Here is a 25,703-nt window from a genome sequence, read left to right on the forward strand (position 1 = left end):
AAGGGAAGTAATTGCAAGTCCATATTGATCCAGGAGGATTCTGAGCTCATGGAAGAGAAATCACTGAGGGATACCAGATACATAGAAGCTATACCTGACATATGAAATCCCTGATTTGAAAATAATTGAATGATAGAAGAGACTTTCAGGGAAATACTGCGTCCCTTTGCTTTGTTCTTATGCTCCTCTTAGACATCTGCTTGAGTTCACGGTTAGAGTCAGGATCTGGAGACAGATGACTTTTTGTCGGACTCAGTACAGCCATTCTGAAGTTATAGGTGCGTTTGTAAGCCCAGACTAGCAAAGCATTGCTGCTTCTTGGCCCTGGATGGGTCATGGTAAAGGGGGTTGGACCTTTATGGAGGAGAGAGGTGGAAAAATTAGGGACAAAATCTAGAAGGAAGGAGACCAAAAATTTCCATAGCCGATAGAATTATTTATGTGTAAACATTGTGCTTCTACAATTTAATACATTTAATTTGGGTGTGTGTCTATGCTTGCATAACTTACACCATCTGGTTGCTGCAGCGTTTGCTAGTTATCACTGTCGGTTGGGGTTCCATGGGCATTTATTTAAGCAACTGTGATGGTTTAATTGGATTCTGCTGTGAAGAAAGATTGAGGAACTGAACCTAAACTAAAAGTAACCCAGGAAAATAAAAAGCATAATTTTTAATTTGATTCTGTTCCTACATCCAGTTCACCTCTCAGCTGCATAAAAGTCTGTCTGAAAGCAAGCATTGACAGTGATACTGTTGTTTTCATGTCTGATCTGTTTGTGAAACTGCAATCTCAAGGAACTGAGTGTGAAACCACTGCTTTAAACTATACTGTTTGTTCCTTGTCACTCTCTCTGTGCAAGACGTTTGCACACTGCATCAGAATTTGACACACAACAAGTCTTGGCAGCCAGCGTGTGAATGTCATTGTTCGGAGAAAATAGGAATATGCAAGTTAAGTGTTTGTTCCTAATGTGAACCTTATTTCAGTTCCTCCAAGTAACTCCCTCAGATGCTTTACATCACTTTTCATTTCCATTAGAAGTGAGGACTTGTTCTTAATATCTTCTTCCTTTCTCCCCAGATAATCTGATCAAAGCCATCCTGTCAGCAACCAAAGATTACCGTCTAACTCCAGCTCTTGACAGGTAAGATGAGACCTTTTAGAATAGAAGGAGTAGAAGTTATTATTTTCCACATGTTCTAAAAAAAATTCTATTAGATATTTTTGCCAGAAAATATTGCCAATAAATTTGGCTGTGCTTTGGAGGTAGATCAGGAGCTGGAAATTGAGTCCTCTTTTCAGTAAATCTCTAAACTCTGGAGACCTCTGTTAAGTCAAACATGAGTAGAAACAAGTGTTTACCTTTTGACTATTTCCTAATCTTTTGTTTCATGGAGTGTCACAATACACCCTCTTGCCCCTTTTTCAAATAAGTAAATGACAGGGTTTTGGTAAATATATTATTATTTTTCAGCCTTTCTGACAGAGCAACAGGATCACAAGAAGCTGTTAGAGGGAAAAAGGGAACTGGCTTGTTTTAACAATGTTTCACTAACACCTCACTCTTAAAGCAGGAATCATAGAACAGTTCGGGTTGCAATATGTGATTGTGTTGGCCAAGCCTGTGCCAGGATGTGATAGCACTCTCCTGGGTCCTGTGGTATTTGAATTGATGCCTTTAGAAGAAGCTCCTTTGATTCTTCAGTCCTATTGTAGAGGTTGCCTCTGAAAATCGCTGGCATGTTTATGATCAGCTTCTCAATGATAATCCTTTAGTCTTTCCTCTCCTTGCTTTTCTGTCGTTCCTTCCCTTTGCCCTGCAGTTTTGGTTTAGTGCCAGAGGTGGTTTAGAGGTAGTTTCTTTCAGAAGCAGTCAGAGGTTTTGATTACGATGTGATTTCTTTTCAAAGTTTTGGTACTATTCCTTTCCAAGCAGAGATGCTTCCTTCAACCCAGGCTAATAGCACAATCCCTGCACTTTAAACACATTGGTTTTATTTCCTGGCCCAGCTCCTCTTCTGCCCACTTTTCCATGACAAGGTTTGTAAGTTTTCCAGCCTTTCCTCCACATCTCTCACATGGATTGTTGATGTTGCCTGCTGTAGTTAGAGTTGGGAGTTACTTTCTATGCAAAAGTTTATTCTTAGTTTTTGCAATCTGTGTGCTAATGTAGTTGCTTTGAAGTTTGCCTTACCTCACGGCAGTGCTGCGTAGGGTAAGCCTTCGGAATTTGGATTCATTGGAGAAATTATGTCCAGAAGGCAAAATCATTTTACAAATGACCTTCTTGGAGATTTTGCACACAACTGAGTCTCACCTGTCTGGGGTTTATCTCAGCTCTGATTGGAGAGTTAAGATTTTAATCTGTTGAAAAGTCTACATGTAGACTCTTTCAGAAGGCTGCTGATGGGAAATTAGTGTTAATGACATAGAGGGCAAATGGAAGATTCTTGCAGGGAAGGTTAATGTGATTGAGACTGTTGCTGCTCACCTGCTTTTTGGGGAGTGGCATACATTTTGGTTGGTTTTTTTTTTTTTTTAAAGTAATTTCTTAGGAGGTTGTGAAACATAGCCACTGTGGCATGAGCTGCTCACTTTGATATTGCATTCTTTATAGTGGGTTTGGTGCAGAGATAAGAAAAACCTAACGCTCAGCCTTCATGAGGTGTATGTAAAGTTCCTGAGATACCAAGTATGAACGAAACTTAAGGAACAAGCTAGAAATGTGTTTCTATAGTATTGCAGTAACAAGGTTTGGTGGTGTGTATGCTTGTAAACACGCAGATATCTTGGGGAAATACTGTTCTCCTGGGAACTTTTTTGATAAATGCAGAGCAGTAAATGTTAGTTTTGGAGTACGCGATCAAATACTTCCCAGAGCCCTTTCAAGTGAGCAGGTCTTAAAGAGGAAAAATAAAAATTGAAACTGAGGTGGGAAAAGGGACAAGAAAGGCTTGGGATAGCAAGTTGCAAAGTGAGAGCCTAAAACAGTAGCTGGATGGAGTTGCAACAGAGGGTTTATGAGAGAGAGCTTGGGTACTATAGGAGGTGTTAAGTTACCACAGTGCTGCTCTTGGAAGTCTGCTTGGTGAGAGGGCTTAGATATACTTCCCAAAATGTTTTTCAGCTGTGGTCTTCAATGAATTACAGTGCTGGCAGCAATGGCTTTCTACTGTTTTGGATTCCGGAAGAGCTGATAGAGCAGACTGATGAGGGAAGGTTAGCTACTTCTCATCTTGTCTCAAGCTTAAAGCAGTGGCTGACAATTCCTCTCTGTAGCAGCTCCAGTGTGATGGGGGTTCGGCTCACTCCCTTACTGCTCACTGGTCAAGGAGAAACTCTAGACCTCCCTCCTTTGCTCACCTCCATGTAGCAACTGGAGAAAGCCTGACTTGAGGGCTGAAAAAATGCCTTATGTTGGAAGAGTTAGGTAAGAGATGCAGCTCAAGTCTGTGGGGTACAAGGGGTCAGACTAGGAGACCTCGTGAACCCTTCCACTTGTATCCTTTCTGAAGTCTAATAGGCTTATTCTTGCAGTATGGAAAAAGCTCCAGGTTCACCTGCTCATTAGGATGGAGTTACACCAACATTTAGGTTTAAGAAGCTATCTTTGCTGCTGCTGCCTGCTCTTGGACTGTAGCTCCACACCCTCTCCTTGTGCTGCTGCTATTTGAAAAGGGGCTTTAAAGTGGGTGACAGAAACTATTCCAGTTTAAAAGTTGGTTTTTTTTCTCTTAACCCAAGTCATTCCAGTGGCCTCATTTACAGAGCTCCCCTCCCACTGAAGAGTTGTGTTGGCACAGCGCTGCAACGGCAAGATGAGAGGCAGAGGGTTGGGGATGGGTGGGGAGGATGAGTGCTGCTAGCCCATTGAAGCAAGTGTTCATGTAACCACATGCCAAATGCAGGTTTCCCAGGGGAAGGGTGGGAGAGGCAGAGAGGTGAGGTCAGAACAGAGTGTGAGAGCATAGGAAGGAAAGAGGGGATTAGAGTTGTGTGGTGGGGGATCTACACCAAGCCTTTGGTCTTGACCACACCCAAGCTTCTCCATTTCTGTCCTCCTTCACAAAGCTATCTCTTGAGATGTTACCTTCACTTGCCTCCCACAAGCCCTGGAAGTGAACTTGTTTGTTTGATTATCCCTGTGCCAAAGGGCATTCTAATGCACCTTTTTCTGACACAATGTACTGACATGGTGCTGAAATGAGGCAAACTTAGTCCTTCCGGGTTTCTGTACACCTTTCACCGTCCCAGAGCAGCTTTGCCAAGTCACTCCAGCTAATCCCTCCATTGTGAGCGGAGTTGTGTTAATAACTAGCAGCAGCTGGAGGGCATGTGAACAAATGCTATAGTTCCCGCCTGTAACATAGTGTAAGTGACGCCATGCTTTCTTAATTTCTTCGTTACTCCTTATTATGTCACCTTTGTGTTGAACTGCTTAGAGTAACCTGCTTCTGCTCCAGGGCAGGAGGTGGGTAAAGCTGCAGTTGTGTTTGTGAGGGTAGTTGCAACTCAGCTCTGAGCTTTCCTGGAGAAGATGGAAGATCCAGGGGACTTTGTCCCCTTCCTTCGGTGCTGCCGTGCCTTTCTCCTTAACGCATATGTTGGTGGGCCTTGTCTCTGACACTTCAGAGTTGTCTTGCCCTCTGTTGGCTTTTCCAGGCCTGACATCTCTGGCATTTTCACCGCTTGTTTTAGTGGCTGCTCCAGTGGCCTGCCCCTCGTTCTGCAAGTTGATCAGGGCTTGGTTTCTAGTTCCATGGCTCTTCTCCTGGCTAAACTTCAGTGGATTTTGGGGTCAAATCCCTGCGGTGATGGCCTGTAAATTTGCTGTGAAAAGACATAATATAAAAGCCTGACTGACCCTTTTGTATTGCCTCCGGGTGGTAATGAAGAAAAACTGAGAGTGAGTTTATAATCAAGAGGAGTCTTACTAAGGCAATATGTAACTAACAAGTGAGGAAGCAATTTGATAGAGCAGAAGAGATGTGTGTGTCCCTCTGGCTCAGGCTGATCGCACCAGTTTAAGTATCAGCAGCCAGAACAAACCAGAATATGCTAAGCCTCCCTAAACTTCAGTTACCCTGAAGATGTGTTTTTTAATTATTCTGTTATGTCTTTCCTTAAAGCCTTCAGTTCCAAAGTTGCGTAAAGGAAGGCTTTGTGGTTTTTCTCCCCTGACAAATCCCTAAAGCGCTTTGATAAGAGAGGAAGAGGAAGTAGCAATTGCTGCACGCATACATGTGTTTACAGTGCTATATTGTTCAAGAAAATCTGTGCAAATCCTGGTTTTGGTGTAGATGAATTCAGCCTCTGACCATCTGTGTCAGAGGCTGTGCATCTGGTTGCAGCTCTCAGCTTAGGGCTTTAGGGAAAGTCTTTCTGGTGGGGAAAGTCCATGACCCTCCTTCATACCACCCTGGTAGCAAACTGGAACCTGGGCTGTGTCTGTGTTCAGTCCTTGAGCTCTTCTGGAAATATGATATGGCTTTCACATACTGTGTAAACAAACAAAAAGGTGTTTGCACACCTCTTTATGGAGAAACAATTGAGCTGTAGCTGATATTGCCTGCATGGGGTGTTTCTTCAGCCAGAAACTTGTGTGAAGCCAGCAGTGACTTTGCAGGATTCCCATGCTTGGGCATCGTCAGTCAGTGCTGGCTGTGAAGGAGCCCAGCTGTGCTGGTACCAAGTGTCCAAACTGCTGGCTGGGATGTGAGGTCAGCTGCGTGATGTCCCTGTTGAATGCTTCCTTTTCACAGTGCCATCAGGGTGGCCCTGCAATCTTCTCACTATCCCACAGTGTGACTGCCAAAGCTGGAGAGACGAAGCTAGCTCACCTTTCTGCCTGTCTTGATCAAAACAGCCTACGCTGCCGAGACTTGACCTGCACACCTGATGTGCAGAGCCCAGGCAAAGTCCCACACTCACCATATCTTCATCATGTGCACATGGAGAAAGCAATCCGCACCTAAGTACAGCCTTCTGAGTGGGCAACAGAACCTTCCAGCTTTGCAATGAGAGTGGGCAGAAGACTTTCAAAGGAGATTTAAGAAAAAGCTGCTGGAAGATCAAAGATTAGACTTTGGTGTCAAAAAGATACTACTGAAAAATCTGATCTGCAGACTGACGGAAAAAGGAGGTCGCACTTAAGTATGTTGAGACCACCCGAGTATGAGTGGTTCAGACATGAGCTGGGCAAAGGTGATTAACCTATCAGTTATGATGAGTAAAGGCAGAACCATTCAGTTAAGTATTTGTTTCACTTATTTGGGTAAAGATAGAATGGTGTTGGCCCATTTTACAGCAACACTGAAATACCTTCTGTATTTTTATTGGTAACTGTGAGGATGTTAAATGACAATTGTATGTCTTTTTAAATCAGTAAGCACTGAAGAGTATTTACAGAGTTAGAGAGTTCTTTTTGTTATTACTGTCTGCTTTTTGACCCTTCTTAGAATGTTGAATAGAACAGCAAATGTTGTGGCATTCCTGGAGAAGTATGGGAGATGACAAAGAGGTGGCTTTAAGTTGATTAGCTCAGTTTTGCAGGGAGAATCCTGGAAAGTTGGATCTGTCACCAAGCTAGGATGGCAGCGTGACTGATGTCAGTTACCTTGGATTTTATGAAGTGAAACCTTGTCTTGTAGATGAAGGTGGGGTTTTTTTTAGGAGAAGGTAACCTTTTTAAGCTAGGCATTTGTTTCAGTCCATTATATTCTGTTTCTACACAACACCATTGTAGACATTACCTTTTCAGGAATGGGATATGTCACAGAGCTTTAAAAAGTTACTGTCAGAGTTGAGAATTAATCCTTTAGTGACACTTCTAGTATAATCCTGCTGGCAGATGTTTGGAGTGGTTAAGACTGATGTGTACAAAATGTAAAATTACACTAGGAAAATTTACTAGAGCCAAAGACTGGGGAAGTGTGGAGCAGGAGGACTGGGTCAGCCTAGACCTCTTCATAGGGCTCTTTTCTGAGCAGTCCTTTACTGGAGCCAAATCAAAAGTCAGGCATCTCAGAGGTGACAACAGATCATGCTTACAAGATGAGGATTATGTTATACAAACCAATGACTATAAAAAGAGCATTGGAATGATGAACATAAAATCTCTGTGTAAAAGGGACCCTGCTTTGAGCAGCATTAGCTCTGCATGCTGGTCTTCCAGAGTCAGTGCTTCAAAGATTCAGAGAGAAGTTGAAAACGGTTCAGAGAGGTACTGCAAATATGACTCAAGATCTAGGAGAGCTGTCGTACCGTAAGAGATGTGGTGACCTCTCTCCTGTTTGTGTGGTCAAGAGAAAATTAAGAATGGTCTTTGATCGATCTACAAGTACTGTGTGGGAACAGAGCCACAAAGAGAGGCTGTTGGAAGATCTTTGGCTGGTGGAACTTGTTCTTTTATCTCATGTGTGGTGGCTCATGCTCACCAGTCTGATGCATGACTGATTATCCAGCTAGAGGCAGATGTTTACACAGAGAAGTTTGTCGGTAAGCAGATCACATACAGATGTGTAAGGGACTGCTGACAGTAGATGGTGCTTTAATTTAGCAGAAAAGAGAAGAATGAGATTAAGTGGTTTGAGGCTGAAACAAACACATCTGTATTCAAAATTGGTAAGAGCTAGCATCCTAACAGTAAGTGGGAAAGTAGTAGAAGAGAGTGTCTATAGCTTGCAGCCTTTGGATTTCAGCATGATATTCTTCAAAATGTAAAATTAAGAAAAGTCATGGCTCAGAGACAACTGGGTAGAGAAATTACAGTATGTCACTCAGCATTCTGTTGTTCAGGAGGTCAAACTTTCTTATCAAAAGAGTGTGTTTTCACCTGAAATGTCACTTGACCAGAACTGAACTATGTCTTCTTTTCCCTCCTGCAGCACCTGTTCCTTAAAAGTTTTGACAAAGCTGTTACCGTCTTTGTCACTTGATGTGGTATACTTGGGTCTTCCCTCCTTGACACAATATATTGCCTGAGCCAGATCTTGCCTCTGCTTTCTCCTTGTCGCCAGAACTGTATTTTTTTTCTATACCATTGTCCATGAAGTTATTTCTCTGTTGTGATTTGATTATCACAAACATCCATACTTCTTCGGCCCTTAGGGACATGAGCACTGGGCTAATATGTCCATCTTCTTGAAGAGGATTTTTCTTTTGGAAAGGCTGGGATCTGCAGTGAAACTTTATCCGGGCTGGGGAAGCTGTTCCTGAGCATTTCTTGGTGCTGTTAATTCTGCGTATATCTCCAGCTAATGGCTCTGTCAGCAGGGTTACCCTCAGTGGTTTAGCTAAGTCTTTAAGTGCACTCCAGCCCCGCTCTGCAAAGACAAGACCCCACATAAGCAGAGCTTTCCTCACACTGGCTCTTCAGGCTGATCAAAACGTGGACAGCCTAAAAAAGACCAGTCGACTGTGCCTGGGACTAGGAAGGCCGCCTAGCCGAGAGATCTGCTCCAAACAACTGATCGCTTTGGACCCTTTCCGAAAAAAGCTCTGCAGACACGTATTCCTTCAGTGAACTACCAGAGATGGAGGCATATTGCCAGAAGAGCCAGCTGCGTTTGGGATTAGATGGCTGGAAAGAAGTCCTCTCTCCATCTTCAAAACGAAATAACTTTTTAACATCTGCTGCAGAGAGTTCTCATGACTCGCAGTTCCACGAGAAACTGTTCTCTTCCTTTTCTTTCTTGTTTCTTTGTTAATTAAGGTTATTTTTTCTTCCCCTTCCTCACCCATTATGTCTCTATATACATTTCCTAACAGAGAGGAATGTCGAGGGGTCCTTTTTCTATCCATTTAATGTTTTTCTGTCTCTAGAAGTCTTATGATAACTGCAGCAATTTTGCTCTCAGCAAGGTGAGCACACCGCAGATAACCTGGCAAGATTTGCCTGCACTCAGAAAATTGCTTGGAGAGAGGACTTCCTCGCTAAGCCTTTGGTTTATTGCTATTTCAGTGCTAAATGAATAATGAGAAGGTTTAAGTAAACAGATGGGTTTGATTCAAGCCCAACATACCAGGGGTGTGGGGAGAGGAGCTGCTTGTCCTGACAGCTCGTCTCACTAGGCCACACGTGGTGTGAGGTGTTGAAAGCAGTTTATCACATGTGGTGCCTGGGCATGATGGGGTGAGCTGGATATCAAGTGTATCTCTGTCCTGCTCTTAATTCTTAATATTCTAACAGGTTCCCTATACTTCTCAGGTGCAAACAAAATTTGTGCAGCTCAGTGTGTTTGAATTTGTTACAAAAATCACCTTTTTCCTCTGTTTCTTCCACAGTCTCAGCTGCCGGCGATGTATTATTGTGGGAAATGGTGGAGTACTTGCAAATAAGTCATTGGGGTTAAAAATTGATGACTATGATGTTGTTGTCAGGTGAGTCTTTGCCATCACAATTATCCTGTATATGCAGTTTCTATATTAGTTCACATGCTATGCAGTCAAAGGTTAAACCTGCACTACTGACAGTATCTATTAGTATGGAAATATTAATTAATATTGAGGGGGAAAAAACAAAGAGCATAAAAGCATTTGTTATAAATAGTGATCACATCTAAGGGTAAAGGCACTCCTCAAGCATTCAGTTTTCCGCAGCTGTTGAGGAATGTGCTCTCTCCTATGATCTCACCTTTACCTTCTCTCTACAGCTCCTTTCTAAGAGCTGCTTCTTTTGTGACGCCCTTAGGTGGTAAAGCAATAAAATATACCATTAGATCTGCTCGCAGAGACATCTCTTGGCTAGCTGAGGGAAGTATTATTGGTCCTACATGTGTAGCACTCCCCAGGACCCACACTTCACAGTTAGCATGGGAAGAACTAAGACTGGTCCAGTACACGGTCTTAGGAAGCAGTGAGCCTCCATGAGTGAGGACCCAGTAATGAAAAAACACCTGGAGGTGCACCCTAGAAGCTGTGAATACTTTGCCTCTGTTTCACTGCGGATGATGGTGTTGAATAAGGGAGCAGAAGCCAAGTGGCATAGGAGTGGAAACAGCCACAGTCAATGTTAGAACTTCTTGCTTTCACTCAGGACCTGGATCATCATGATCTCAGAATGTTTGAAAATCGTGCTGATATGTGAAATCACAGGTCTAGTCGTAACTCTTAGTAATAAATCTGTCAAGTCAGAGGGGTGTTCTGGATGACTGGAGATTAACAAACATAATACCTGTACTAATGGAGAGTGAGAGAGAGTGTGTGTCTAGGAGGGAGGGGGGACATACTCTAGCGAGCTACAGACCCATTAGTCTGACTTGATAATAATGCAGAGCTTTATAGCAGGTTCAGAATGATGGGTAACAAAATATTATGATGATAAATAGGAAAAGTGGGATAAACCACAGTTTAAGTTTATAAAAACTGATTTAACGTCATCTAAGCTGGTATTTTTTTACCTTAGTAAGGTAACTGATTTCATATTAAAGTGGATGTAACTGATATAATCTCTCTGAACTTTAGTCAACCATGAGACATGGTGGCAAATAGCAAATTCTTAGCTAAGGTGGAAGAAAGGAAAGGATTAATAAAAGAATTTAAGGCATAGAGAAGGTATCATTTAGCATGATCTCCTTTCTTTCCTGTGCGCACATAGGCACATAGGAAAGAATAGAATATACATAGAGTAATAAATACCCTCTCACTCTGGACAAAAAGACCAAGAAGATCCCTTTCAGTCCTTTGTTCCTGTGAATGGTTCCCTGCTTCCCTGACAGTGCTCCTGACATAGGGATGACTGTTCAGAACACGATGAATTTTTACAGCCCTTCTCCTAGTTCATCCCACTATCAGTTGCTAGCAAAGAGCTCTTACTGCTTGTCATAGTCTGGTGACTTGCAGTTATTTGAGCTGAATTAAAATTCAGTTATAACCTCTTCTTGGGCTGCGACTGTTCAAAAAGTAGCAAGAGAACAGTTTCAATCCATCTGGACTAAGCCACCCACTAAGATTTACATCAGAAAGTCCACTATTTAATTTCCAAATGAAAAGTTCAACTTTTTCTCTCCACATCAGTAAATCTAAGTCAGTTTGCAAGCCGAGAGGATAAGAGGGCAGCTAAGCACCTGTGCTGTTTATAGGATGGATAAAGGAGAGAAAAGTCAATTGTAAAGGTTAAATGAAGCCAGGTGCTTGGATGTGGGACTGAGGAGGTGAGAGCAGACTTTTTCTTAAATGTATCCCACTGCTTCCTTTACTCCTGGGGAAGTCCCTTGTGTATAGCATCCTTTTTCATAGGTTGCAAAACTCCTTTGAAGCATCAGTGTTGGGACCTAGGAGGTGGATTTTAAGGGGAAAAATGTGATACATTTGTGGACAAAGGAGTGATCCAGCAGTTCGTGGAGTTTTTTGATGCATCCTATGTTACCATGGGAGGATCACTAATTGCAGCAACAAATTTTGGTCTTATGATGAAGAGAGTCAGATCAGCTCTGACAGTTCTGAAACAGCTTGGAGTGAGTTAGTTACTGGGTTTTTTTAACTGGATATTATCAGATTTCAGTGCAGACGTTATTCCCAGTTGCCACACTGTTTAGGTGGCAGGAGCTTCTTGCAGAAGTCAGTCATCAGTGCTCTGAAATGCCTCCTTAGAATTGACTGGAGACAGGAAAAACAACTATGATGTGTCAGAAATTCCTGGTTAGAATGAGATGGGGATTCACCTGGTGATGATACTTTATCGATATTTGGGACAATCTTCATGGTGTCTAGGTTAGGAGTTAGTGTCTCTAAGCTCCCTGTGTCAGTGGATACAGAGACAGAAAAATACTCTGAAGCTTTTTGTGGAAAAAACTGCCTGTCCATGGGCAGTACAAGGAGGCGTGGCATTCTAACTGAGGTGTTCTAAGATTTAGCTGTGTTTATAACCACTAGCCTGTCCTGCCTGAGAAAGGGTTCAAACTGTATAATATGCATCTTCGTGAGCACAGGTTGTGGCTGCCGGAACTACTTCTGCTCCACTGCCTGTGCTGCCCCTGGGGCAGTGACCGTGGGGCTGACAGCGCTGGCTCCATTGCTATGACTCTGTCAGCAACTCACATTCTGGCCCTTTGCTTGAGACCTGATTTTACTTAGGGGAAATGGTTTGTTTTGTTTCCTGTCTAGATGCAAAATAGGGGTCCCAAGTTTTGGGAGCTTTAACAAGGTAAGCAGCTAAATAGTGAACCCAGAAGCTGGGGGTGGGGAAAACCTGCCAAAGAGTTACACGTTGACTTTTGAAATGCCTGCAGGTGCTACCTTCCCCTCAACTTCAAGAGGACAGATGAAAATATGTATAATTAGTTTTCTTTATGTAGTGCTTCCTTGTATTTATCTCTGTTACCTTTAGGACCATGTGCTTTTACATTATGTAGGCTCATCTATCCCAAAGAGACAAAATGCTTTGAAGTTTAAATAACATCCATAGTGAAAGTGAGCAATATGCGAACGCGCCATCAGCAACAGAGGAAAAAGCAAGGGATCCGACTGGCTGGGGGCACTGTTTTTGCCGGCAGTCAGGTCTAGATACCTTAAAGTCAGTATACAAAGCTAGGGTTTGTAAACCACAAAAAAAGGGCTTTGTCTCCTATATAAGTTGTGGTGGTGCCGATTCTTAAGTTGTTTTCCCTTTAAATTTGTATTCATAATGATAAAGTAAATATTTTTACTAAAAACACATAGGAATTTTATCCTTAATTCTGAATATAATTTCAGATTGTATACAGGGATTTTCTTCTACTAAAAGGTTTCCCACCTAAAATGCTTACCCGGGCTGAAAAAGATAAATCCAGATCCTCATTAACATTCCTACACAGCAAAATTTGCAGTCCATAAGCACTTTACAGTGTATTGAACTACCCCAAGTCAAGAAGGCTGCAATAATTCAAGCAGGCAATGCTGGTCCATCAGGGGCTGCTGTTTGATGTCAGCAAGATTTGTATTCCAAGTTACTTGAAATTTCCTCAGCTTTGGTTTCTAGTTTTCCATAGAAGTTCTGAATAACTTTAATGTCTTGAAAGAAATCATTGCTGTTGATGCCAGAGCAGTTTATTTTTTGGAGAGACTTTGTCCCTCAGGGGACAGCACAGCTAAACACATAGCATTCCCTTAGAAATCAGTGTGCCCAAGAACAAAGCTGTGTGTCTGCATGGGTGCTTTCGGAGGGGGATGCGCTTCCAAAGTAGAAATTCCTTGGAGTTAGTGGAACTGCAGTGATGCTGTGCCTTACCTCAGCTGCACAGCCCAACCTCTTCCTTTGAGCTGGCATTGCAGGGCAGTTTGCCTTCTGGATGGGCCAGTCTGGGGAATTAAACCAGGTGGAGATTGTTCCTTTTTTTTTTTTTTTTTTTTTTTTTTTAATTATTAGCCGTCTTAGTTCTAAACAACCTCCCTGCAGGTAAGATGAGCAGTGTAAACTCTGGACTGGGCTAGGAGCATGAGACCAGTTTCAATCCGCTTAAACTGCCATCCTCTATTTCAGCCCAGCCTTGCAGAATCCAAGTAAGATGTCCCAGGAGTGATGGGATGTTAAAATATCAAAGCTTAGTTTGTAACTCTAAATTTGCAAGGACAGTATTTTTTAGATTCCTTTTCTAAAGCTTCCAACCCAATTTAAATCACAAGAAGGGGTATGCAGGAATGGTTTGCATTATGTTTAATGAAATCATTGAAATAACTTCTAATTAAACTGTTGTCACTTGGTATAAAGCTTCATAAATGTTTGTGATTAAGAACTGCAAGAGTTAACATTTGCTGCTGTAACAGCTGCGTACAGGGAACTCTTGCCCAGCAGTGATTGCTGTGTCATCAACATGCATGAGCGTAAGCGGGAATCTATGACAGTGTCTTCTCTGGTTGCCCTGCAGGCTGAACTCCGCTCCAGTGAAGGGCTTTGAAAAAGATGTGGGTGGCAAGACAACTCTCCGGATCACGTATCCTGAAGGTGCAATCCAGAAAATGGAGCAGTATGAGAAGGATTCCCTGTTTGTTCTGGCGGGATTCAAATGGCAGGATTTCAAGTGGCTGAAATACATTGTTTACAAGGAGAAAGTGGTAAGAGCACTGTCAGCTGACATTGTGAAGGTCATCTAACTAGAAACGGTGGGCAGGCATCACAGTCATAATTGCCCCGTTTTGGTCTAGGGAGAGTTCTTCTCTGTGTCCTGCTGCATTTAAGTGAAGGCTTTTTTTACCTCTTTGGACTTCAGCTTTAATTAAATAGGTTTTACAAAGGCATCTCTCTGTAACCTGACCTTGCATCACAGATGAGGCTTTCTATTCAAGATTATGTTAGTGTGTACTATGAACAATTAATTTAATTTTTATTTATTTTAAAGAGTATATAAAAGGACCATCTTTTGCATGGATTTTATGGACTCTTAGGATTTAAGAGTAGAGGAAGGAAAAGAGCGATGGCAAGGGGGACAAATGAGAGTTCGGAGATAAGGATATGATGGCACAGGAGGGAAGGGGGAGGCAGTAGCTGCACAACTTGTTGAAAAGGCTGCAATCCACAGATATAATGTGACCTTCTGAATAGCACAAGCCATTATATTTTGCTCAGTTATTGCTCCACTGAGATTCATTATTTGTATTTTGCTAAAGTATCACCCAGAAGAATAGTATCAAGTCTAATTTTAAACCACTGAAGTGGTGAATCCGCTTCTTACCCCATGTAAATACTTTGTCCCAATCAATTGCATTAGTGCCCTTTTGACGGACCATGGACCTGTTACCAGTCAGAGTTGTTCTCTGTAATTCACCCATCCTAAATGGAATCCGATTGTAATCAATGACTTCTCATTCAGTGGATGATTTGTCTTTATCTGTAGTCATGAAATACAGAATAAATGCCCTCTGTTTGGGTATAGTTCTTGTTTTACAAATCTTATATATCTGTTTTCGAATGTTCTTCAATGATTTTTCAACAGATTACCAGACAAATGAATTAAGGATTAGATGTTATGTGTTTACAGACAGAGAGAGGAGGTTGGCAGCTCATCATATACAGAATGAAACAGTCTGGGAATATAATTGTGTATGGTTGTTACATAGATTACCTTGAGAGCTCATACTGTACTCTTGTTTCACACTGACATCAACTTGTAATTATTTTCCTGGTAACAGACAGATGAAGTTACCTGTCAGCCTCTGGGCAAGCACAAATGGGCTTTCGTAACATGAATAATTGAGTCAAAATAATTTTCTTTTGTTTATGCCACGCTCTTGTTCTTCGTTCTGGGCAAGGGAAAGCCGTGGCAGTGTCAGTGCCCTGCAACCTGAACGCAGTTGCAGGGACTCCTAGTGTTTAGCTTGAAGTTCAAAGGATGGGTTGGTTTACTTCAAAACAGATTGAATTTCCACCTGATGCTTGCAGTCATACAGTCATCACTAGGTTCTAAGTGGTATCCCCTGTTCTTGGAAAGACGCAGCAAATTTTGTTTGTTAAAACTTGCTAGAAGACTGGGGACAGTGATTGCAGTAATCGTAACTGAGTGCTTCAGTGCCCAGCTTAGCAGACAGCAGAAAGAACTTGAGCTTCTTGCATTGCATGTTACTTCAGTGCTCTTATGGTTGACTCCTTATCCTTCATTTCTTTGGAATAAACACTCCATTTTTTTTTTTTTCAGTTCTTGTAGGTGATATTTTCCAGATCTCCTATTCTTGTTGCTCTTTCAAATGCCTGCAATTGATTCATCTTTTTTGTAAAGAGCAGCACCCAAAAATGTGCAGAGCACAGCAAATAGAGAGGAGCAAATAGTTTCTTCACTAGCCTCAGGGTTCTTGTTCTTTATATATCTGCTGTTTTGACTGCCTTTTCCACAGTGGCATGGGACTGAAGGTGAGCGTCTGGTTCCTTGAGACACCAGGTCTCAGGCAGAACTGAAGAGCAGCTGCCTCCCCAGCTCTGCACCCCGTGCCTGTGCTGTTGGCTCTTACTGCCAAAGAGCACCACCATGCACTTGTCCCTACCGATTCTTTCTTCCAGAACACTTCTCTAGTTTGCCAAGTTCCAGCATACCTGCCATTCTTTCCAGATTCATGTCCTCTGCAATTTAATAAACATAATTTTTACTACATCATCCAGGTTGATGACAAAAACACTAAACAAAGTTGGTTCCTAGGCAGGCCCCAAAGTAATAACATCCTTTCATTTCTACAGTGAGCCCACTGAGAGCTCCTGGATATTTTTTTTGGCCACTTCTGAACTAGCATCATAGTAGTATCATCAATAACATTTCATGGAATCATAGAATGGTTTGGGTTGGAAGGGATCTTCAAAGGTCATCTAGTCCAATCCCCCTGCAAGAAGTAGGGACATCTCCAACCAGATCAGGCTGCTTAGAGCCTCATCCAGCCTGGCCTTGAACATCTCCAGGGATGGGGCATCAACCACCTCTCTGGGAAACCCGTTTCAGTGCTTCACCACCCTCATGGTAAAAAAATTCTTCCTTGTATCTAATATAAATCTACCCTCTTTTAGTTTAAAACCATTACCCCTTGTCCTATCACTACAGGCCCTCTAAAATGTTTCTCCCCATCTTTCCTGTAGGCCCCCTTTAGGCACTAGAAGGCTGTTGTTATAAGGTCTTCCCGGAGCCTTCTCTTCCCCAGGCTGAACAGCCCAAACTCTCTCACCCTGTCCTCACAGGAGAGGTGCTCCAGCCCTCTGATCATCTTTGTGGCCTCCTCTGGACTCACTCCAACAGGTCCATGTCCTTCTTATGTTGGGAGGTCCAGAGCTGGATGCAGAACTGCAGGTGGGGTCTCACGAGAGCAGAGTAGAGGGGCAGAATCACGTCCCTGGACCTACTGGCCATGCTTCTTTTGATGCAGCGCAGGAGGTGGTTGACCTTCTGGGCTGTGAGCATACATTGGTTTTTGGTTTTTGTTTTGTGGTGGTTTGGTTTTTTTTAGGAGGGAGGGAGGGTGGGGATGTTTGTGAAGGTGATATGTCAGAAGCCTTGCTGAGTTCCAGTTTGTCTTGCTTCTGCCCTATGACACTTTTTTTTCCCTGTATAAAGAAATACTTTCTCTTTTTTTTTCCAGTAATGATTCGCTCTTGACAAATCCTCCTGGATTGCTACTCAGTCTTTGTTATTTTTTTCAGGTGCTTACAAATAATTAGTCTTGCTATTCTGAGATTTGAAATCATGAATCAGCTCTTTCCTTTTTTTTTTGCCTTCTTAAGGCTAGGCACTACATTTGTCCATTTTTCAATCCTTTGACACCCTACCTGTTCTACACAAGTTCCCAAAGGGAATCATTGCTGGTTTTTGTGTCTGCTGAGCCAGTTCACTGACTACTTTAGGATGCAAGTCCAGGTGACTGGAAAGCATCTGCCTTGTCCTTTCTAGCCTGATCTCTCTCTACTTGAGGCTGAGATCTTGCTGTCACTGCCTGTAGCTGCAAGCAGGTGGCTAGCCCAGCTGCTTTTTCTAGTGGAAATGGACGCAAAAACTGCTGTCTCTTAGCTAGAAGAAATGACCCAATAGAGATCTAACAGTGCTATGGGAATAAGACGTAGGCGTCTGTTTGTTCTGGTAGTGAGTGTTAGTATTTTTTTAATCAGTGTTTTGTAAGTTCAGAATGACAAAATGCCTGCCCGGTTCTCCCTGTGGAGAGTTTCTGTTTCTCTCTCAGCTGATTTTCCAGAGGAAAGGGAGTTTCTTCCTTTCCTGGATTCACCTGGAGGCACTTGCTTAACCTAGGACTTCTGTATGGCACTGTCACTTATTCCTTATCTGGCATCAGGCCTGTCCCTCTGCAAGACTTCTTCCCCACTGCAAACCAGTGGTTACAGTCAGGAGCCTGACCTCAGGATAGAGATAAGAAAATGGAAGCATCCTGCTGTGGAAGTGGACACATTCCTCAAAAAAAAAAATGGGCTGAACTCTGCCCTCTGATGTTTCCTTTGCCTCTGAAAGTTGATGGCAACTGCATGTGTCCATGGTACAGTCACAGATGGGGTATGAGACTTTCTGAATTCCTTCAGATCCCAGACCTGCAGCTGCTTGGACCTGCTTGACCAGAGATTCTGGGCCAGGTACTAGGATCCTTGCTTAGTCCTCTCTCAAGTAAGTGAAATCAAAGGGATTTTATCTGAAGAGAGAGCTAATGAAAGGCGAATGGCTATTTATTGCTGGGGTCAATGGTCAGATAAGCTTATTCTCTCTGCAGCTGAGAGGGATTTGCTCTGTGTTATGTTAGTCTTTTGGCAGCACTTCCATACTGAGGAAGGGATCAGTGCTCTGTAGAGAGGAGGATTTTCAGGAGATGTTAGAAGGAAAAAGAATCAGTGTGATGCAGAAGCAGCAGCAGAATGGTGAGGCAGAAGACTTGATGTGTTACAGTTTCATGCAACAGCCTTCCGGAGATGTGCGTAATGCCTTGGTGCCCTGCGAGGCACCATATCCAGAAAGAGCAGCAGTGGAATATGGACCAAAGAAAAAGTAAAAGCTCAGCTGCTTTTTATTTTACATTAAAACTGAAATATCTTGAAGGAAATAAAAACTTGACACAAAAGATTAGTCTAGAAAAAGGACGCGTTTGGCTAAATATTCAACAGCAGCAGCAAAATAAAGGTAGTCTCCATCATAGAGTTCCGGGAGAGCTGGCACTCAAAATTGCAAGTTTTGTAGCAAGTTAAGGTAAGACTGTTATCACTGGAGAGCGTAGACTTGTCTTTAAGAAGGGGAAAGACGGGTGAATCTCAGTGACTAAAACTGTGGTAATACAATTTCAGTCATTTGACAAGCATTAGAATAAAGTGAAGGAGAAAATAATTGCACTTGTTGCGAGTAAATGGGGGGAAAAGGTGTGTGGGATTGAGAAAGGTAACATGGTTAGCAGAGGGGAATGTTGCACCAGGCTGACCAAATGTCAGTGCACAAGTGGAAAGGAAGTGGGTTGGAGTCCCACAGCCTGCGTTGTGTGAACCCATGATTATTGCAGAAGGGTCACGGATGTGAGTTGTTCACAACTGTTGTTCACAACCAGTTGTTGGTAACTGGTCTGGCAGAGCTGACTTGCAGTCATTGCAGCAAGAGCCTGCTGACACTTCCATGCACCCCTCCTCTGATGAAACAGCTGCTGCTAGTGCATCCCCAGAGGTGGATTACTCACGGACAGTCACTCAGAACAGTTACGCTCTCTCCTGGACTGTTCTTTTTGCCAAGAGACATTACCCGTATGTATTGTGACCCACCCTGCCTGCTTCCCACTGTTGTACCGTCCTGCGTCACGCCAGGTCTTTCAGTGACAGAAGCTCTTCCTGAATAGCCAAAGTACCAGAGGAATTACAGGGGGAGGCTAGTTTGGCCATATACTGTTCTTCTCTATTAAAATAATGGTCAAAAGCTGAAGGTTTCTGCGTTGCATGGAGAGTAGATGCTTCCTGAAATAAACAGAGGAATTTACAAGCGCTAGTTATGCAAACGAGCCATCACAGCCTGGCGCTGAGGCTGGTTCCAGGGTGGTTTTTTGCCCGTTGTTAGTGAATCAGAAGGAGCTCTCTTGCTTGCTAGGGCTCACTTCCCTGAACATCTGGCATGCAGTGGTAAAGCAGCCAAGTGAGGGCAAAGGTTTCACTAGAAATTGGCAGCTCACAAGCTTCCTTCTCGTGTAGTAATGAGTCTGTGGATGCTTTCAGCAAGAATCTCTGCAGCCTTTGCCAGGAGGAGTCACTTGTGCGGTTAGTGCCTGCAGCACCTTGAAGCTCTCTTTGATAGTGAAAGTTATAGGAGCAAGTGAGCACCTGCCTGCGAGCAAAGCCAAGTTTGGTTTTCTGTCCCTTGCAGGGGCATGCCTCTGACATGGCAGTGATGCCATCTGAAAAGCAGTTGTCCTCCAGCAGATGTCGAGACTCCAGCAGTGGGCACAACATAACCCCTCCTCCTTTGTCACAGCATGTGACTGCTGCCTGTGGCGATCTTGTGGATGTGGCAGCAGTGGAGATTTTTTAATCTTTTAATTTGGAACTACATTTCTGCTTTAAGTCAACAGGTTACTTCTAGTCCTGCTAAAATGTATGTTACAATACCTTCTTGCCTTGATCAGCCTGTGTGACTCTGCTAGAGCCAAGGCCAGACTGCTGCCAGAGCCCTCACTATCAGCTGAGCTTTTGTTTAGAGCTTCTCTTCTTCCATTAGTTAATGGCCTTGTCATGCTATGTATTTGCTTGGGCAGACTGTGAACGTCACAGCCTCATAAGACACCGCGGATTCCTTGGATTCTGAAATAGCCTTGTCTGTGGGCTGTTTTGCATCCCTGGAAAAAAAAAAAACGAGGAGCCACCATGCTCCTCCTATTGGCTTGAGGAAAACAGTGAGGCTGTGAATGTGTTCTTGCTGTCCAGCCCCAAGCAAAGCTTCATCCACGTGCATGTATTTTCAGCTTGTTTGGAACTTGAGCCCAGCACCTGAGCAGGCAGTTTCCCTGGGATGGGCTAGGGAGGGAGAACCTGCTTTTTCCAATGCTGTCACTTGCCTTTGGTGACAAATGGAGTGATCACTGTCACTGCCAGTTTCACTCCAGAGTCTGCTTCTGGATTGCAAATATTTTCTTTCTCTTTCCTTCTCCCAGGGGTTTGTTGCTTTAAAATATTTTGTATACAGTTGGTCTCTTCAGTTTTTAAAGGACTGTGAGAAAGACTTCATCTGGTTTTGGCAGAGCTGTAAATCCACCACTAGTTGTCTTAATGCATTATGAATGCAAAGCTTGATTATAGATTGGTGATGCCTGATCCTGTGCTGAGAGACTGCACCAGCTCATCTGCTTAGAGATATGCCTGGGTAGGCATTGCACTGTGTCTTCTCGCTCTCCTTGGACTTAGGTGGAAGGGGACAGAAGCTGGATTTGCTACTCCATCATAAATGAGAAGAAGCTTTTGAATTGGGAAGTCAGCTTAAGGGTTGTCCCATTTCTTTCACAAATTTGAGTTTTCACTTAAATAGCCATTTATAACTAATCCCTTCAGAAGTGTAACATAGGAAGGCATGGCTGGTGAGTAAGGCAGCCAATGTGCATAGAGGACATGATGAGGCTTGCACTGGGGAAGAGGCAAGAAAGCCTTTTCAGTGGTGATTGTCCTGTGCTCCTAGCACACAGCGCAAAAGGCCATTTCCATTCACGGACCGTGGGGGGATTTTAGAAGGAATTGATAGCAGAGAATACCTTATCACATCATCAGGATGGTTCAGTGCCTCAGTCAAGGCACCATTACTAAATGTTGAAGCAGACATTATTTATAATAAAGTGAAAATATGAGGCAGACTCTTCTGGCTCCTACCAAGTGTCTGACTGAGAAGAGGAAGTGGGAGAGTCTGCGTGATGTATTCTGTGGAGAGTATTCCATATTACTTTGACAGAGAGTAGTTAGTTTGTCTTCCTGGAATGATTCTTGGGACAATGTCAACTTTTTAAGGTTTTGATCTCTCTCTGGCTGTGCAGAAGGCTAGTCTGTATTGCTTGAGGGGTTGTGCTCCCATGGTCAGGACCTGCTCCCTCAGTGTAGTGCATTGGTGGGAATGGCCCAAGGGAATCAAGGAAGCCTTGTATATGAAAAAATAAATCCTTCTCTTTGACTGACCTAGGAGATCAGAGCCATTTCCAGAAGATGTAAAGAGAAGTATGAACACTGGTGCCCTACGAGAGAAGGTGAGCCGAGTTTTTTCCAGTCCTGGTTAGAAAAGTGGCTGGAGAATACATAGAGGTACTATATAAAATCTTGTCCCTGCTGACCAGAAGAGGGGGAAGACCTTAGATCTGTATTGTACAACTTTTAACAAGTTTTCAGGTAGCACTGTGATGAGGACCATACAGGAACTTCAGGAGACAAATGACCCAGTTTGCAACATGGGCCTTGGGGGAGACTTCCTGGCCAGATTCCCAAAGGAAGGTTGTTGGTATGGAAAGTGCAGGCTGGAGCTTGCTCTTCATACATACCTGTATGCAAAAGCGTAATAAGATTAGGCAGGTCACTACATAGCTGAGAGCTGTTCCCACCCAGGTATACTTAGTGTGTCTGTAAGTACGCTGTCAAGCATCAGCTGGTGACAGGGGCTGCTCTGATGCTGTTACAGTGCCTTTATAGCATTTAATATTACCAGATTGATGCATGCTGGACAATAAAGCTTGTCCACCTGGATTGGATAGTCATCAATATCCACATCTGTAGCCACATCCACATCAGCTTCTGTGGCAGATGAAGAAAATAAAACATAGCCATAAGTACACTATTTTCTGGATGAAAAAAAAAAAATTCAGGTGTCAAAAGTTTGCTAAGTATCTATATGTGTAGAAATAACATCATTGACTATCCCAATTTTAGACAATTTCTCCTTGAAATTCAAATGAAAATTGTTGATGTGCATGCCCTTCCCATCATTCCCACACCATGTGTGTTTTTTGTCCTTTTTTTTTTTTCCCTTTGCTTGCTATTCCCTAACTCCAGTCTTCCTTGCACTATACCTCACATTAAAATATGAGAAGCATTTACTCATGCTAGGCTTCGGTAGTCCTTAAAGAACCTTTATCCCACATCTGCCAAGACAGCATCATCTTCATTTCTGGCTCAGTAATCCTAGCTGTGACACGAAAATCAGACAGCTTCAGTCAGATTTTTATTCTTTTTTAGTTCATTTCCCTTCACATCATTTTTAAATGAAGAGTCGCAAGTAGAATTTACCCCCTGAAGAGACTGAATCATTGTCCTAGTAGGACATCCTTTCTGAGACTGCCTCACCATCTTGCTTTATCCTGAGACAATTTCTTCCTAAAATTGTCATCTTCTTGTCTCTTCTGATCATAGAATCATAGAATGGTTTGGGTTGGACCTTAAAGATCACCTAGTTCCAACCCCCCTGCCATGGGCAGGGACAGCTTTCACTCAATCAGGTCACTCAAAGCCCCATTCAACACAACCTTGAACATCTCCAGGGATGGGGCATCCACAGCTTCTCTGGGCAACCTGTTTCAGTGCTTCACCACCCTCACAGTAAAGAATTTCTTCCTTATATCCAATCTAAACCTACCTTCTTGCAGTTTAAAGCCATTACACCTTCTGCTATCACTACATGACCTTGTGAAAAGTCCCTCTCCAGCTTTCCTGTAGGCCCCCTTTAGGTCCTGGAAGGCTGCTATAAGCTCTTTCTGGAGCCTTCTCTTCTCTAGGCTGAACAGCCCCAATTCTCTCACCCTGTCCTCACAGGAGAGGTCCTCCAGCCTCTGATCATCTTCGTGGCCTCCTCTGGACTCACTCCAACAGGTCCATGTCCTTCTTATGTTGGGAGGTCCAGAGCTGGATGCAAAACTGCAGGTGGGGTCTCACGAGAGCAGAGTAGATGGGGAGAATCATGTCCCCTGGACCTACTGGCCATGCTTCTTTTGATGCAGCGCAGGAGGTGGTTGGCTTTCTGGGCTGCAAGCATGCATTGCTGGATCATGTTGAGCTTCTCAACAACCAGCACCCCCAAGTCCTTCTCCTCAGGGCTGCTCTCAATCCATTCTCTGCCCAGCCTGTATTTGTGATATCTGCTGCCATCCAGCTGACAGTTGCTGTCCTTTCCTAGATATTTGATCACTCCTTCCTTCTTCATCCATGACTCAACCAAAGTAAAAAAAGATGGATAATTTAAAGAGTTGCAGTTTTTTCACATTTCTTTTGAAAAGCCACCGTGAGTGAGGGCCAACTGAAGAGCTAGTGCAGCTGTCTTGAAAAAGCATCAGGAGGGTGCTCATGTTGTACTCACCCTCTTTGGCAGGCTCTGGCAATATTCAGACGTCGGTATTATGCAAATCCTGGTAGGTGCATTTCAAGGTCATAGTGCATGTAAACTCAGGTTGTACTGGTTAGCTGCATTGATCAAAGATAGGCTTGGAATATTTGAGGCAATGTAAAGAAATTCATTCCAAATCTGATCCTGATCTTAATGAAACACACAATTCCATAAACAGCAGAGCTAATAAAATTGCCTTGATTGCCTGTGGATTTGTGTCCTGCTCCCTCATGCCTCCCTCTTGTACCACAATACTCTCAGATTTCCCCCACCTCATAAATACCCGGTATGCTCTACCCTTCCTTTTATCCCTCACTACTGCCTGGTGGTTGCATACTGGCCAAGGCATGCATGTTCACTGGCCCATACGTACATGATTGGGCACCTGGCAGACCAAATGAACAGACAAGTGCTGAGCTCGCACGGCACCCTCTCCACCTGGCCTCACAGGCAGACATGTGGGTGTCTGTTCGATCCAGACATACATGGCTTTACCACCAGTGCAGCCCATGCCTACTGAGGATATTGCATTGCCCACGTGTGCAGCAGATGTTCCTCCATACTGGAGCAGTGCTTTGTGAGTCCAGCACATGAAAAAGTCAGAGAACATCATCAGCAGTGAAACTGAGACATCGTCCAAAAGGTATCAGCTATTCATGCAAATGTTAGTAGAATAAAGATGTTTTGTGTTAACACTTCAGTAAAGAACTACAAGAATCATTTGAAGTCTGCAAAGCCTTCCTTAGTCCAACAGATTTGGGTTCAATTTATTTAGCTTATGCATGAGATTTTGGGGAGATTTACTTGTAGTCTCTCTGAATCTACCTAGAGGGAACATTTTTTTCTCAGAAGACTTTTTAATTTAGTAGGAAGAAGAATATCTGAAGCTAGGCAAACGACCAAAAAAGGCAGCACATTTATATCAGTATAATTATTTTTGCTACATCTGCCCTATAGACTTGATGAATTTGCTCTTGAAGCCTTAAAATCAAGACTGGATATCTTAGTAAAGTTCTGCTCAAGCAGTGTGAGAGTAAAGGGCTGGAAAGAGAAGTTGCTGATGGAGGGAGCATTGCTCCCTGCTGTGCAGAATGTCCAGGAGGATGTCAGCAGGATCTCTCTTGTCATTTCAAGCAGTGCTGATAAGAAATAGCAGAAAGTGGTGGCTAGGTGCTGAAGCTAGATAAAATGTGCCTGGACATTTCCTATAAATCTGTGATTATAATACTTGGATGACATACAGAAGTGAGCACGGACTGCTGACACCTTTTTCTGAAATACAGACTTCATCCAGTATCTGGAAAAATTCTGTTTCCTGGGAGTACGCAGGACAGAGCTGCACTCCTGTGTTGCCTTCTCACCATCCTTTTCTGTGACTCTGGGAAACACCCGTCCTCACTCTCTGTGACCCCTTTATTGACTATGAGAAGCAGGATAGCAAGCCAGTGAATACCCTTAACAGCTTTTCATTAAAGTTAGTTATTTGCTTCATCCAGTTGTCTGCAAGGTTCACAGCAAAATTTTCTTTTCTGGGGCACAGTTAGCCAGATCTGTTTCTGCATCCTGAGGGACAGGTCTTCGTGGAGTCTCTGAGGTGAGCAAGCTCCAGCATAACAAAATTCCCCAGAAGAGCCATTCAGAAAGCATTGCAACACCACAGGATGCTGTGTGTTCATCCGCGTGGAGACTCACAGAGGAGGGGAAAAACACTGATTTGATTTTGTAAATAAAATCACGTGCTTTCTATCAGTGGCTGAAAAGAGGCTCCCCTTTCACAGCTCCAGGAATTTTGCTATCTGCATTTTTTTTAAACTGAAAAAAAAAAGTCTGAACAGTAAATATTTATCCAAGATGTGTAGTTGTTATAGTTGTTAACATGATCCAGTCTTCAGTCATTTTGAATGGTGTCATGATGACAGATGTTAATTCAGAAAGGAATAGATT

The 25,703-nt window shown here is 43.2% G+C and overlaps 1 protein-coding gene across 10 annotated transcripts in view; it reads left to right on the plus strand.

Moving 5' to 3' along the window:
• ST3GAL3 (ST3 beta-galactoside alpha-2,3-sialyltransferase 3) overlaps positions 1-25,703 on the plus strand; it is a 181,821-nt gene that overhangs the window by 122,913 nt on the left and 33,205 nt on the right. For all 10 annotated transcript variants that reach the window (XR_015259235.1, XM_086753784.1, XM_086753779.1 and 7 more), the window contains 3 exons: positions 1,084-1,147; positions 9,289-9,384; positions 13,848-14,034. Coding sequence is in view for 9 of the 10 variants with exons in the window: in XM_086753784.1 (XP_086609910.1) it covers positions 1,084-1,147; positions 9,289-9,384; positions 13,848-14,034 (347 nt within the window). In the remaining variant the exon portion in view is untranslated. The remainder of the gene's footprint in view (positions 1-1,083; positions 1,148-9,288; positions 9,385-13,847; positions 14,035-25,703) is intronic.

The sequence above is a fragment of the Chlamydotis macqueenii genome, chromosome 8 (assembly GCF_036417535.1).
Source record: "Chlamydotis macqueenii isolate bChlMac1 chromosome 8, bChlMac1.mat, whole genome shotgun sequence".
In the NCBI taxonomy this organism is placed as follows: Eukaryota; Metazoa; Chordata; class Aves; order Otidiformes; family Otididae; genus Chlamydotis; species Chlamydotis macqueenii.